The sequence below is a fragment of the Melanerpes formicivorus genome, unplaced genomic scaffold (genome assembly GCF_026170545.1).
Source record: "Melanerpes formicivorus ecotype bairdi unplaced genomic scaffold, bMelFor1.0.p_v2 SCAF_30, whole genome shotgun sequence".
NCBI lineage: Eukaryota > Metazoa > Chordata > Aves > Piciformes > Picidae > Melanerpes > Melanerpes formicivorus.
Genome location: NW_027142382.1, coordinates 5,789,891 through 5,804,717, shown reverse-complemented (window position 1 = coordinate 5,804,717; position 14,827 = coordinate 5,789,891). Strand labels below are relative to the sequence as shown.

General features: G+C 43.0%; 1 protein-coding gene across 1 annotated transcript in view; it reads left to right on the top strand.

Moving 5' to 3' along the window:
• Positions 1-14,827, top strand: part of EFHC2 (EF-hand domain containing 2) — an 80,717-nt gene that overhangs the window by 42,587 nt on the left and 23,303 nt on the right. The window contains exons 8-10 of the mRNA XM_068155296.1: positions 2,979-3,144; positions 4,062-4,204; positions 8,042-8,238. Of these exons, the coding sequence (XP_068011397.1) occupies positions 2,979-3,144; positions 4,062-4,204; positions 8,042-8,238 (506 nt within the window). The remainder of the gene's footprint in view (positions 1-2,978; positions 3,145-4,061; positions 4,205-8,041; positions 8,239-14,827) is intronic.

Genomic DNA, 14,827 nt, shown 5'->3' with positions numbered 1-14,827 from the left:
ATGAATGCTTTATGTGTGACTCACATCTAAACACATCATCTTGTGCTTTGAGTTTATCAGTTCAACTACATGTGCTGGCTTCCCAAACGCTTTTGGCAGGAAGCGTGTTATTTTTAACCATGCAACGAGGAGGGGTTTGTTCCTGCTCAAACATACTGCTACAGTCCTCCCGACTTCGAGGGATCAAAGATTAGTGCACATTAACGTATTGCATAATTTAAAATTTGGCATTAAGGTTTATGAAGAACGCGAAGACCCGAATGCAGCAGCCGCGTTGCGCACCCCAGCGCCAAGCTGCGGTGAGGACAGTGACGGTCGCCGCCTGCCCCGCCACGCGGCCACGAGGTGGCGCTGTGGGAGCGCGGGAGCTGCTGCGGGCGGCCGTTCTCCGCGGGCGGCACCTGTGGTGCGAGCGCTGCCCAGCGCCCTGGCCGCGGCTCAACGTAACGAGAAGTGCCCGCGCAAGACACACGACGCGGCACGCCGAAAGTATCCCGAGAGGCAGTTTTGCCACAAACGGGATTTAGGGAGTAGTGATTTGGTGCGTGGTTACACACACACAGCGGGTGCTGGTCTCTTCCCCCTAATAACAAGTGATCGAACGAGGAAATGGCCTCAAGTGGCACCAAGGGAGGTGTTGGCTGGATATTCGAAGAAAGTTCTTCACTGAAAGGGTCCTCAAACGCTGGGATTGTCACCCCAGGGAGGTGGTTGAATCACCATCTCTGGAGGTGTTTAAAGACGCGTGGATGTGGTGTGATTGAAGGTGTTCAGAAGGAGACTTGATGGGGTGCTTGGTGCCATGGGTTAGCTGTTTGGGTGGGTTGGATTGGTTGATGGGTTGGACACGATGATCTTGAAGGTCTCTTCCAACCTGGTTTGGTTTATTCTAATAAAGGTTTTATTCTAATAAAGGTTTAAGCACCAGACTCGGTACAAGAGTCATACAGTGGTTGGACTTGATCTTTCAAAGGTCTTTCCCAACAAAATTATTCCATGATTCTATGGTGAAGATTGCTTTGGGAATTTCTGTATGGATCTTAAGGGCTTGGCCTCTGTGCTTCTGAGTCACAAAAAGGGGCACATGTAGGTTTCAGGGAGAAAAATGTTGGGACGGTTTTAGAGAACCCTTTTTTGAATGACGCAGGTGAAGGTATTTGGTTTTCTAGTCAGACCATATTCTTCTAAGAAGTGTGGGCCAAAAGAGAGCTCATTGTGCTCTCAAGGTAAACTCTAACGTTAATCTGGATACTTTTCATAATTTTCAGCTTCATAGTGCTGTTATGCAAGTCAGGTTTTAAGAGTGTGTGTTGCTTCGATCTCCCGAAACAGCCATGTTTAAAACATTTTAATCACAAACCAATTCAGAAAATGTTGCCAGCAGCAGCAGTTCGGTCATTTTTCTTTATTTGCAATGAAGCCCATGCTATGAATTTAGGTTATTAATACCTCTTCACTTCTGGGTAGAAAATTTAAGTTTAATGGGATCCACTTTTGTATGCAGGTTACCTATATCACTCAGAAAGGGTCCTGTGGGATATCCGGGGTTAGCAAGCTGGGCTTTGGGGCTGTGGCAAAGAGTACCAGACACAGTCTAGGCTGCCCAGAGATTGAGGAGAGTGACTATCCCTCTCTGCTCTCTGCTTGTTGCATGTGCTCCATTTTGGGTCTGGCAGGACAGGAATGTCGTGCATGAGCCAGCATGAGTTCAGAGAAGACCCCAGGATGCTCAGGACTGAGGGACACCTTGGGGAGCAAGGCTTGCTCAGTGCAGAAAGGGTCTTGAGTAGCTGCCTGCACCCACCCGTGGGGAGGTTGCTGAGACCAGATAGCCTGGATTTTCACAGGGTTGCACAGTACGAGGGCATGAGATGACTTGCATAAATGGAAACAGGAGGCTCAGAGTTGTGTGTCAGGAAAAACTTTCCTCCCTGGAGCAGGCTGCCGGAGCAGGCTGTGCAGGCTGTGTCAAGAAGGAGGTGTCAAGCCCCAACCAGGCACAGCTCTGAGCAGCCTGGTCTACTTGGGGCTGATCCCATCTGAGCAGGAGACCATGCTAGAGACCTCCCGAGGTCCTGTGCAACCTTAGATACCCATTATGCTATGTTTTTTATCTTTCATTTGCCGCAGATCTGCTCATTCACTTTCTCCCATGTACAAGTTGCTTTTTCCCTCTCACCTTTTTCCTTTTCTGTTGACCTTATTTAACCAGCAGATTGTATTACACTGTTAACTTTCATGTGAATTTCACTGGCATCTGGAAGCTGTGTTGCAGTGAAAGAGGGAAGTATCCAGGGGTCCAAATGGAACAGCAAGAGTTTCACCATGAGAGGAGTAAAGAGAGACCATAGGGCAGCAGGGCTTTTGGGAACATCCCCTATGGGAATTGATGCAGGGCCCTGACCAGCTGCATCCCTGCTGAATCAGGAATGCTCCTGCAGTTTCTGGGATAGGCAGGACCTGCAAGGAAAGATTTGAGAATGGGGAAAATGAGGAAGTCCAAACCTTCAGAAACTCTGGATGAATTGAGACATGGACTGAAGCTATTGGCTTGGGTGTACCAAATTCTTCTCATATATGTATGACTTAAATGGTGAATGAAATTTTACTCTTTATGTGTATTTATTTGTCTTAAAGGATAAAACTGCAGAATTTACTTTAAATTGTTAATTTATTGTTTTGAAACCATATTTGAAACTATTTTTCTCTCCTTTTGCCTGTGCATGTCATTGATATTTGTCAAACATTTGAAGAGGATAGATGAAATCCTGAAACCCCTGAAGAAATAATAATTAAGCTGTTGGCTTCTGTGGAGTCTTTTCCTCCTCCTCTGTAACAGTAGGAGGGATCCTTGTTTGACTTTGATCAGGACACTGTTACAGAAATAGGCTAAGAAGTATTCATATTGGAAGTATAAATTCTTGGTAGAACGGCTCCATCAGAACAGTAATAAATAACTCTTGTTGTCTGTGCTGTAGAGGATTTCACCCCAGTTCCATTCAAGGCTCCACCACCTCCAAAACCAGTAAAAACATTTCCTCCTTATAACGGATTTGGTACTGAAGAAGATTCTCTCTGTTCCTGTATGGGTCTGCTTCCCAAGCCTCCCCAAAAAGATTTCAAGAAGTTTATGGAGAAAGACAGGTAGGTATTCCAGTGAAAAAGAATTCTGACAGTTTTTAGTAGTGTCTGTTTGTGAAGGGGGTAAATGGTAAGTAGGAGTGTAATTTTTTGTTTCCAGCAAAATATGCAGCTCATCAGACTTTCAAAGGACAGGTGCATGAGGATGGGTTAATGACAGGGTACTCCAAATTTTTACCAAATCAGCAAAATTTCTCTTTTGAGAGGCTACCTCCTTCCCTTCTGCTGTCATCAGTGGGAGTTTGATGGAAGTCTTAGTCTAGGAATTAGTCAGGAATTTTGTGTGCTTCAGCAGTCCAACCCTGATTTGTTTTACTGTTTTGCTTCCTGACATCTACTTCTTTCTTTTTTTTCTTGTCTGCTGAATTTTATACAGTTTAATGTAGTAGTATTAAGGCACTAAGCCTTTATTTTACATTATTAAATGCTTTGTCAAGCAGTGGTTGTTGAAGCTTAAGTGGGAAGCAAAGTCACATGCTAGAGATTCACCTGTAGAACCCATGTAAAAGAAGAAAGAGACTAGAAAAAGGCTTGGGAATGTATTGATAGTGCATATAGCAGAGCTGTTAATCATTTGATTTGAAAATATGCATACTTAAATGTGGTTTTCCTTTATAAGTTTGGTTTTTTTCTGAAAAGAAATCTGGAGCCTGATTTACAACACAAATCTGTGTGTGTGGCAGAGAAGTAATTTTTCCCTGCAAATGAATCCTTTCTATCTGGCCGACTCTAGCTGGTCCTGTTAGTTTAAGCTGAAAATGGTTGTTGACAAAGCAGGGAATCTTACACCATCTCCCTTCTTGGTGCAGGAATAACAACAATTAATCTGTGTTATAAAACTCAGGAGAGCACATCTCCTAGCTATGAAGGCTTTTCTCATACTCTGTTTTTGATACCTTACCTCTTCTTTTGCTTTTCAGATGTGGCATGGAAAGTAACATACTGCGCTTCCTTGCCAAACTTGTCACAGACAATCCTATTGACCAGGACCGGAAATTCATTGTTTCCTACTTCCTGAGTGATGACACCATTTCAATTTTTGAACATAAGCAGCGAAACTCAGGTAGGATGCAATAATGTCTTGCAGTCAGTCCCAGTTGCCTGGCTCATTTGATTAGCTTACAGTAAAAGTTGTGGCCGGACGCCGCGCTAGCAGAAGCAGGGACGTGGGTTTTGAAATGCAATGGGAATTAGACTAGCAGGTCTGCCTCATGATCTTGCATAGCTGTATGTCATGGCAATTTATAATCTTCATCACTTAGAGTAACACTCTTCATTTTTTTTAGCAGTATTTCACAATAGCCTTTGGGAACTGGGAGTTTAATGTATCAGAGCTTTAATTACATTTTAATTTGCAAACCTGGCCTGCAAGATTGGCTTTTTCTTTTTTTTTGGTGTGTGGATAACACAGGAATGCTAACTGATGATGAATAGGAACAGTAAATGTAAGGCATCAAGAACAAAAGAGTAAACCCTTTGTTTTGCAAGATGATGTTATGAAGCCTGTATAGCATACATTGTATAGAAGCAGCTCGTGAAAGCAGATGTTTTTCAGCATGCTTAAGGGATGTAGTGTTGAGCATTATAAAGGGTGAAGATTGTCCCGTGATAGTGACTTTACATGTGTGTCTGTATAATACTGAACTGAATTTCAAGAGTCAGACTACCAGTGTCTTAAGTGACAAGTGCTTTGTTAGTTCTCAGTTTCTTGATCTCATTTAGCCTATTGTTGTCATGGTTAAATTCTTTTGACCACTGCTGTCTCTTGCAGACTGACTTCAACTGAGGATATAAAAATTTTTGTGTTTTTCAAGCATGTTTTTATTTTTTGGAGGGTCTTGAACACAAATGGAAGGACACCATCACTGGGGTGGATGCCAGGAAGTTGTTCTGTAACTTAGAGAGATAGAGAAGCCACAGCTAAGCATGACCCTGTTAGAGAGAGTCTCTTTCTTTGAATTCCCCAAAATATCTGCAGCAACAGTTCAGAGTGCTTCACATCCAGAAGTGCTGTGGCACCTCTCAACATGTGCAGCTGAAAGACTGGTATTTAAAAGCTGCTGTCAGCCTCTGATAAAACTATAGAGAAAAAAGTCAGGAAATAACATTCTGTCAAAGACAAGAGAAAAGGTTTCCTTAGTTACCACTGTTAGGCTCTTGTGGAACCTTGGGACTAGCTCTTTGGATATGAACTACCCTGTATCAACTGTACCAATTATTTCAGGTACACCCCGCAATGTTGACCAGCTCACTGTGCTCAGTACTGACCCATTTGATACACCCATGTCACTGTCTAGAGCAAAGCCTGTCCTAGGGAGGACTGTTGAGTCCATTTTGCTTCAAGTTCTGGTGCTGAAAGTTCACTTTCTGACATCCAGTTATTCAATTTACAATTAAGGACCAAGGATTCTTGTGACTCTACACTTAAGCCTTCACTGAAAATTATTGCCAACATTAATACCTTTCAGACCTGTGATGAATATAACATCCAGAATCAAATGAAGGTGTGATGAATATCAAGACCTCTTTGTATTCCTAGAGAACTCTTTCTGTGGCAGTGGTGCTAGCAAGTGATTTTGAGCTCCCTGCACATGAGCCTTTTCAGTGCAAAGAGCTACTAATGGCGTCTCTGCTTGTATCTGTTATGAATGCATCACAAATGACCTCACCCTTGACTAACATACAAACAGTGTTTTGAAAATATGCAGAATACCTGCTTTGGCTTCACCAGGCATTCCCAGTAGCCCTGCTCCACTGCAAGATTTAGCCCTGGTTATAGAATTACTGTCCTGTCTTCATTATTTTGCTGGTTTACTGTCATCCAGTGACCTGCAATTTATGCCACTTATTTTATTACAGAGAAAGACACCTGTACATGTATATCTTAGTTATGTAATCCTGTAATCAAGAGCAGCTCAGTTCTCCTCTAGTGAATGCCATGTTTGACTGGCATTCTTTATGTCCGGAGATGTAAAAGATGCTAAGGGTATAAACACATCTTAGAGTGGTGAGAAATTAAAGCAGCAAATGACTCCCAGAAGAGCAATCTGACCATTCCTTTTGTGAGTAGGTTCAAAGGGCTGTTTTGGCCTTTTCTGTTTGCATAATGTAATACAAATTGGCAAGTAGAAACATTTCAAGTCTCAGTTCTAAGTTGGAGGTACCAAGTTCCTCTTGTTTTTCTGAGTCCAGCAACCTGAAGGTTGCAGAGAAGTACTCACACTATTAGGAACAGTGTGAAGCTGCGTCTGATACACACAGGGCTGGACATCTTGAAGCACTTCTTGAGATGGAGTTCAAAGCATGAGAACTTTGGCTCCCCATGCAGAAGATCACAACCCCTTTTTAATTCAGTGTAAGACCAAGCCAACAGCTGTACAAACACCTGCAAAGTCTGATCTGATCTTAGTGTAAGAGGGTCTTTGCTTGTGGTGTTTATTTTGTGCTTTGAGCCTTGCTCTCCTAGATTTTCATCAAAATTTCTCATCAGGTTTCAGTGTAAAATCACTAACCAAATGAGATATTTTCTGTTGTTTTACTTCATACCACTTGAAATATACTAAAAAGCAGTTTAAAAAGCAGTTATGAGACAGAGGCATTAAGGTAAGTTTCCAATCTAACAATTGCAGGGCAATAGTCAAGAGTGAAGTTCCAATCTTAGAGGAACCAGTTCTGCTTAAATATTACAAACTGTTGCCAGGGTTATATAACCTAAAATGTCATTGTTGTTTTAATAGCTAATGAAAAGGAATGTGTTAAGATTAGAGTTACCTTAGTGATTTGAAATGTTTTTTTCATTCAAGCTAGATCTGACCATCACCATAGTGTATTTTCTTGTGTTTTTCTTGTATGGTGTTAGTAAAGCAATTAGGACAGACATCTGACTTATAGAGTAGTTTGGGTTTCACATGAATTTGTAATTTTGATTATAAAAGGCATTTTATTACACTGTTCATCAGCCTTTTTTTTGGACCTGCATCACTACTTGATACGTAAGACATCATTAAGCGTTACTAAAGTATGCTTTTTGGCTTGGAAGCTCAAGTGTAAACAGGACACAAACCCTAGGGACTCCAGAGTTGTTATAAGGCACATATCCTGATGAAACTAACACAGGACAGAGTGTTTTCTAGAAAACTCAGGACATGCAAGTCCATCTTGTAGAGCACCAGAAGATATTAATAGGCATCAAAGTCTTCCTTTTATTATCTTATATACCCTTAAGCATTGTGTACAATTTTCAGTGGCATGAATAAAACTACTATGATGTGAAAAGAAACAATGTGCCATACCCACCTCACAAAGGAAATAATGGATTGCATTGAATTGCATTGGCAGAACAGTATGTGGAAGAGAGTGTCATGCCATTCCTGCTTTCTTTTGTACATTCAAAAGCTCTTAAGTCCTTCAAAACCAGAATTCATCCACTTCATAGGACTCTGCTATCGTAAGGTGTGAATTTTTTTCTTCCTGGGTTTTTTTCTTTTTGGTTTAACAGTTCAAGGATAATTGCCTGCATCTTACATTTTGCATCTTCTATTCCTCCAGGGTCAGTCCCAAGGCTGGCAACAGGGTTATGGGAACGATTTGAAGAGGCACATTTCTGTCCCATTTTAAAGAAAAGAATAAAAGGGAAGGTGTTTGGCAGGCATTCAAATGAGACATGTCACAGAATATGCACAATGTTACTGTTGCTGTGGACGCTGGCAGAGACAGTTCTTTTAGCAATGAGAGGGAGCAGGAGAGTATTATGTGAAACAATAAACTCTAAGGATGAAAACTAGTTTCTAAATACAAACCAGCTGCTTTGAGGTGTCTTCTGGATTTCCATTTGTGTGTTTTTGTTGTTTCCCCCCACAAGTAAAGCCACAATTAATTATTTACAATTCTATTCTCACAGGGATACTTGGTGGGAAGTTCTTGGAAAGAGGTCGCATTAAGAAGCCTGGGCAGGAACTCTTTAAGAGTGAGCCATCTGAATACTTCAAGGCTCAGAATCTGTTCATTGGAGCCAGAGTTTGTTTCCATGGTCACAACTTCCTTTTGGTGGCTGCGGATGAGTATACAATCAACTACATGGAGAAGCATGCAAATGAGGTGAAGCAGGCTTTTGCTATTTTCTACTGCCTTAAAGGATTGCACCTCATCTATATATTTTTTAGTATGTTTAATACCTAGTTTCTTCACTCAGAGTTCACAACCCAGTACTTTCTGTCTAGCAATAGGTTTAGGAGATGTTAGCTAGGGAGCACATGCAAGCCTGGCCACTCTTTACTCTCTCAGCATCCAGTTTTATTGTGTTAGGGGTTGTTAGCAGATATATCCCTGCCTTTCCCTTCTTGAGAGACTGTTTATGGACCTCTTGTCCCTTAATTGATCTAACTCTTAGGATACTTAAAAGATGCTGTCTGCTTCCACAGGTTCCTGTGACAGCAAGTTGAAAAGATCACTGCCTACTATATAAAAAATATATGATAGAAGAAGTAAATATCTTTAATCTGTTTTAAACCAACCTCCCACTGGTTTCAGTTTGAGTTCTGTGTTCTGTGGTTTGGTGAAGATCACCTTATGCACCACCTTTATAATTTTGCAAATCCCAGGCATTCTTCCACCCTCAGCCTAATCCTATCCAGTGAAGTTTCACCCTTTTTTTCAGCCTGTCCTTGCAAGGCAGCTGTGAGATGTGAAGGCTGAAACAGTGTACAGTACTCAAGGTGTGGGCCCATCTAATTCAGAGTCTTACTGATGAAGCTATTTTTACCCTGATTTGATTTAAATATTTATGTGCCAAAATGTAATATTAGAAATTCATATCACAGGCCACAGTTCCAGCTTACAGTTTGTACTGAATTTCACTATCTTTCAATGTTGCTTTCAGAGGGAGAGCAACAATAAAGAGCTGGGGTAGCTCTGCTGATGCATTCTCTATGCTACCAATCATTACACAAATGGCTGGTAAAGAAGCCCTCATTCACCAGAGCCAGAAATGTATCCAGCAGGAGGAAACAAATTGTCCTTTAGCAGTTGTTGAAAGAGGTCAGAAAAGGAAAGCATACAGGGAGGAAGAAGACAGAAAAGACACAAAGCAGTTAGTGGGATTTTATGTTGTTTGGTAAGAAGGGTACATGACTATTTTTTTGCCAAGATGAAGTTTGTGCTACACTATTTGAATGAATGTACCCTAGAATATTTGGAAATTCCTGTTTTGAGCACCTCTGATCCAGCCACTCTGAGGTGCATCATAAGGATCCGTCAGTTCAGGACCCAAGGCATCCCAATCCCTCTTCTGGATTGTTGCTTCATCACAGTGTGATCTGCAACAACGGCCTTTGGACTAGGCTGTGCTGTGAGGACTTCAGGGCACTGTGTGTACTTCATAGCTCATTATGGGGTGGTAGCACAAATTGTGCCTTCACCTGACCTTCTCCAGAGCACAGATTGTGGAGAATACCACTAGGGAAAATATCCAAGAGGGTTTATCAAGCCATGGTCCTTTGCCCTTTTGTCCAGACCTTTTGTAGGTAGCAAAGGGGAGAGGGTTTGCAAGTTTTAATTATTCCCTTCCGGTTGGCTCACCAAAGCGAGGGGAGCTGCAGGACTCCCAAGCAGAACTAGTGCAGTCTTGAGGACTGTGAATCTTGATGCCTTTATGCTGTTAGGTAGAGGTAGATGCAGCCTGATCCTGTGCTGCCTTTGGGCCACAGGTGCTGTTCTCACTTATGAAAACAGCAGAAGTGTGTGACTTCTTTGTAAAATAATGCTGCGTTAACACCACCTGCCTTCCCTGGGTAAAGGTCTGCAAAATGCTTGTTGATGTAAAATGCTACAACATGCTACAAATGTTAAAGGCTTTCAGCAGTAAAATACAAAGCTATATACATTATGGTTTTGCCTTTTTTTTTGTGCTGCTGGACTGTTTCTCCTCCTAGTTGATCAAACCCAACGCTATTCTCCAAAATGCAGAATGCATCATTAGACTCTAAACGTACTTTCAGACTGCTGCTTGCATTGATTCACAGTATCACGGTATCACTTAGGTTGGAAAGGACCTAGAGGATCATGGAGTCCAACCTATCAACACAGACCCCATGACTAGACCATGGCACCAAGTGCCACGTCCAATCCCCTCTTGAACGCCTCCAGGGTCAATGATTCAACCACCTCCCTGGGCAACCTGTTCCAACGACGAACGACTCGCTCGGTGAAGAACTTCCTCCTCACCTTGAGTCTAAACCTCCCCTGGTGCAGCATTATTAGAATAAACTTTATTAGAATAAACCAAACCAGGTTGGAAGAGACCTTCAAGATCATCGTGTCCAACCCATCAACCAATCCAACCCACCCAAACAGCTAACCCATGGCACCAAGTACCCCATCAAGTCTCCTTCTGAACACCTCCAATGGTGGTGACTCCACCACCTCCCCGGGCAGTCCATTCCATAGCGCAATCACTCTTTCTGTATAGAACTTCTTCCTAACATCCAACCTGAACCTCCCCTGGTGCAGCCTGAGACTGTGTCCTCTTGTTCTGGTACTGGCTGCCTGGGAGAAGAGACCATCATTAGCCTGTCTACAACCTCCCTTCAGGTAGTTGTAGAAAGCAAGAAGGTCACCCCTGAGTCTCCTCTTCTCCAGGCTGAGCAACCCCAGCTCCCTCAGCCTCTCCTCATAGGGCTTGTGTTCCAAACCCCTCACCAACTTTGTTGCTCTTCTCTGGACTCATTCCAGCAAGTCAACCTCCTTCCTAAACTGAGGGGCCCAGAACTGGACACAGGACTCGAGGTGTGGCCTAACCAGTGCAGTGTACAGGGGCAGAATGACCTCCCTGCTCCTGCTGGCCACACTGTTCTTGATGCAGGCCAGGATGCCATTGGCCTTCTTGGCTGCCTGGGCACACTGCAGGCTCATGTTCAGCCTACCATCAACCAGCACCCCCAGGTCCCTCTCTGCCTGGCTGCTCTCCAGCCACTCTGACCCCAGCCTGTAGCACTGCATGGGGTTGTCGTGGCCAATGTGCAGAACCTGGCACTTGGATGCGTTAAATCTCATGCCGTTGGATTCTGCCCACCTGTCCAGCCTGTCGAGGTCCCTCTGCTTGAGACTTGAGCTTGAGACTGTGTCCCCTTGTTCTGGTGCTGGTTGCCTGGGACCAGATTATCTTGGATCAAACAAGATCTCTGAATGATTGTATATTATCAAAATAAAATCTGTGAAATGTGAAGAGGCAATGCTGAAAATACTTCTTTAAAGTTAATTTTCAACTATTCTTTGCACAGTTACGGCTTTAAAACATCTGGTAGGAAAAAACTTTGTCCTCCTCATGAAAGATGCTTTGTTCACATCCTTTGAGTAGAGTCCCAAAAGTAAAGACACGCTTTGCCTCAGTTCATCAAGGGACTACGTACTCAAATCACAAGAACTTCAGCAATTATTAGAGAAGAGCAGGCCTGGAAAATGGCTGGAATAAGGGGCAACAATTTTAAGATGGCTATCTTTCAGTTATTTCTAAAATCAGAAAAGAAATCATTTTCCTTCTCAAAAGACAGAGGTTTCTTTTCAGCAGGACACATCAGCACATGTACTGAAAATTGGTGAAAGGAATCTAGACAAAATGTTTTTCTTCTGCAAAATGCCTTTTGACCACTTTTCTGTAGACATATGTAGATTTAGGTGAAATTTTGTTTGGTAACAGTGCAGGTTGGAATTGGTGTTGCTATCTATGAAAGATTTGTGTTCAAGAGGAGATTGGATGTGGCACTTGGTGCCATGGTCTAGTCATGAGGTCTGTGGTGACACACTGGACTCAATGATCTTTGAGGTCTCTTCCAGCCTTAGTGATACTGTGATACTGTGATTTGTTTGACACCATATGACATATTTGGAAAGTTTTTAATTGTTGTTTTGAACCCATATTTATTGCATAATTTTTAAGTTATAGGGAGAAAAAAAGTCATTGGTTCTTGCCCTTTTTATTGTATCCTGACTTGAAAGTAACTCTAAGGATCTCATTTTCTACTTCTAAAAAACCCTTCTATTTTCTTTTCCAGTTGGAAGGAAAAAGTATTTAGAAAGTGTGAATTTGCTTGCAAAACAGAACATGCATCCTGTGCGCAGTCCTCCTGGTACTACCCTGGTTTGAGCAGGACTCTTACAAACATGGCATTACTGTGCCTCCTTGGAAATGAATTAATCGCCTCTGAAACACCCCTAACTGTTTAATCATTGTAGCATCTTCTGCAGCACAGACGTGGAGGTTGATTTTACTTCCACTTAATTCAGCATAACCACCACTGACTTAAGGAAGACAATCAAACAAAACCAGATTGTGATCACTAGCATGTCATAGTATCATAGTATCATAGTATCAGTCAGGGTTGGAAGGGACCACAAGGATCATCCAGTTCCAACCCCGCTGCCATGGGCAGGGACATCCACAATAGATCAGCCTGGCCAGAGCCTCATCCAGCCTGGTCTTAAAACACCTCTAGGGACGGCACCCCAACCACCTCCTTGGACAACCCATTCCAGGGCTTCACCACTCTCATGGTGAAGAACTTCCTCCTCACATCCAGCCTGAATCTCCCCACCTCCAGCTTCATTCCATTCCCCCTAGTCCTATCACTACCTGAGATCCTGAGAAGTCCTTCCCCAGCCTTCCTGTAGGCCCCCTTCAGATACTGGAAGGCCACAATGAGGTCACCTCGGAGCCTTCTCTTCTGCAGACTGAACAGCCCCAACTCCTTCAGTCTGTCCTTGTAGGAGAGGTGCTCCAGCCCTCTGATCATCCTTGTGGCCCTTCTCTGGACACCTTCCAGCACCTCCATATCCCTCTTGTAATAGAGGCTCCAGAACTGGATGCAGTACTCCAGGTGGGGTCTCACCAGAGCTGAGTAGAGGGGGAGAATCACTTCCCTTGCCCTGCTGGCCACACTTCTCTTGATGCAGCCCAGGATCTGATTTGCTTTCTGGGCTGCAAGTGCACACTGAGAGCTCCTGTTGAGCTTTTTGTCCACAGCACCCCCAAGTCTCTCTCCTCAGGGCTGCTTTCCAGCCGGTCACTGCCCAGCCTGTATTTGTGCCTGGGATTGCCTCGACTCAGATGTCAGCAGTTATGAGAAGGGGGAATGCTGATAGAGAGTTATTGCATGCTGCTGGCATACTCAGTGTCTATGTAGGTGTTTGGAATACGTAGTTTAGAAAAAAAGCTGTAAAAATAACTGCTTTGATGATGTAGAGAAGAGAGGTTTTTAAATAGGCAGAACACTTTGTCCATCTTTAAATACTCTGCTCACTGATTCTTTTGGCCCACTCTTTTCTCAATGTGTCTCTTAGGTTTTTCAGTGAAAAGCTGTTGCTTACAACCCAAACAATCACTGCTGTCTCCAAAACTTCTTGATTACTGCTCCAGCTGCTTCACATGACTGTCTTGCATGGCATTGCATGCCAGGGTTGTACCTTATGGCATAGTCACTAATTGTGTTCTAAATCTGAGTGTGTTACCTGCCACCACTGATACATTCATTAAAATGGGAACAATGTGTACTGCTCTGGCAGTGTCATAGGGACTGTAAATATGCTTTTCTAGATCCATCTGAAGTGATACAAATAGACAGACTTCAGCATGATCAGGAGTGAGGCCCAGTCTTTAATGTGATTAGATTCTTAATACCAGTCATACCAATTTTCAGTTGTTATTTAAAACAACATTGCTTACTCAAAGAAATGGGAGAAAACTGCTTTTAGACAGTTCATTGTGCTTTATGAGAGATGTAAAGACATAGCAGGTATTCATACTTGGGCTGAACTCCAATTTTATGACTAAATATATAGATGCTGTATATTAATAATGAGTATTGCAAATAAATCTTTGGTAGAGCTCTAACACCGGAATTTGCATGTAGGATGGCAGCCTTAGTGCTCTGGTTCTTATGTGAATGGCCTATTTAGGAAGAACGAAGCATTCCTCTTGTATGATCCTGTCATGGTTGCTTCCTAACAAATTTCCAGTCTGCTAATTCTGAGCATGTAAAGCAACGTAGTCTTATATGAATGAGAATATCTGTTGGAACGGTTTATTGAAGCCAGTGATGAAAAGATGGGTTACAATCCTATGATATTCACAGTATCACAGTATAGTATCACACAGTATCACAGTATCACTAAGGTTGGAAGAGACCCCGAAGATCATCGAGTCCAACCTGTCACCACAGACCTCATGACTAGAAAATGGCACCAAATGCCATGTCTAATCCCCTCTTGGACACCTCCAGGGACGGTGACTCCACCACCTCCTTGGGCAGCACATTCCAATGACCAATGACTCTCTCCCTGAAGAACTTTCTCCTCACCTCCAGCCTAAACTTCCCCTGGCACAGCTTGAGACTGTGTCCCCTTGTTCTGGGGCCAGTTGCTAGAGAGAAGAGACCAACCCCTTCCTGGCTACAACCACCTTGCAGGTAGTTGTAGAGGGCAATGAGGTCACCCCTGAGCCTCCTCTTCTCCAGGCTAAACAATCCCAGCTCCCTCAGCCTCTCCTCGTAGGGCTTGTGCTCAAGGCCTCTCCCCAGCCTTGTTGCCCTTCTCTGGACACGTTCAAGTTTCATTGAGAATTAAGTGAGATACACCAACATAAAAAGAAGAATAAGTTACTGGAACTGTATGTTTAATGTTTCTACTCTGACCTTTA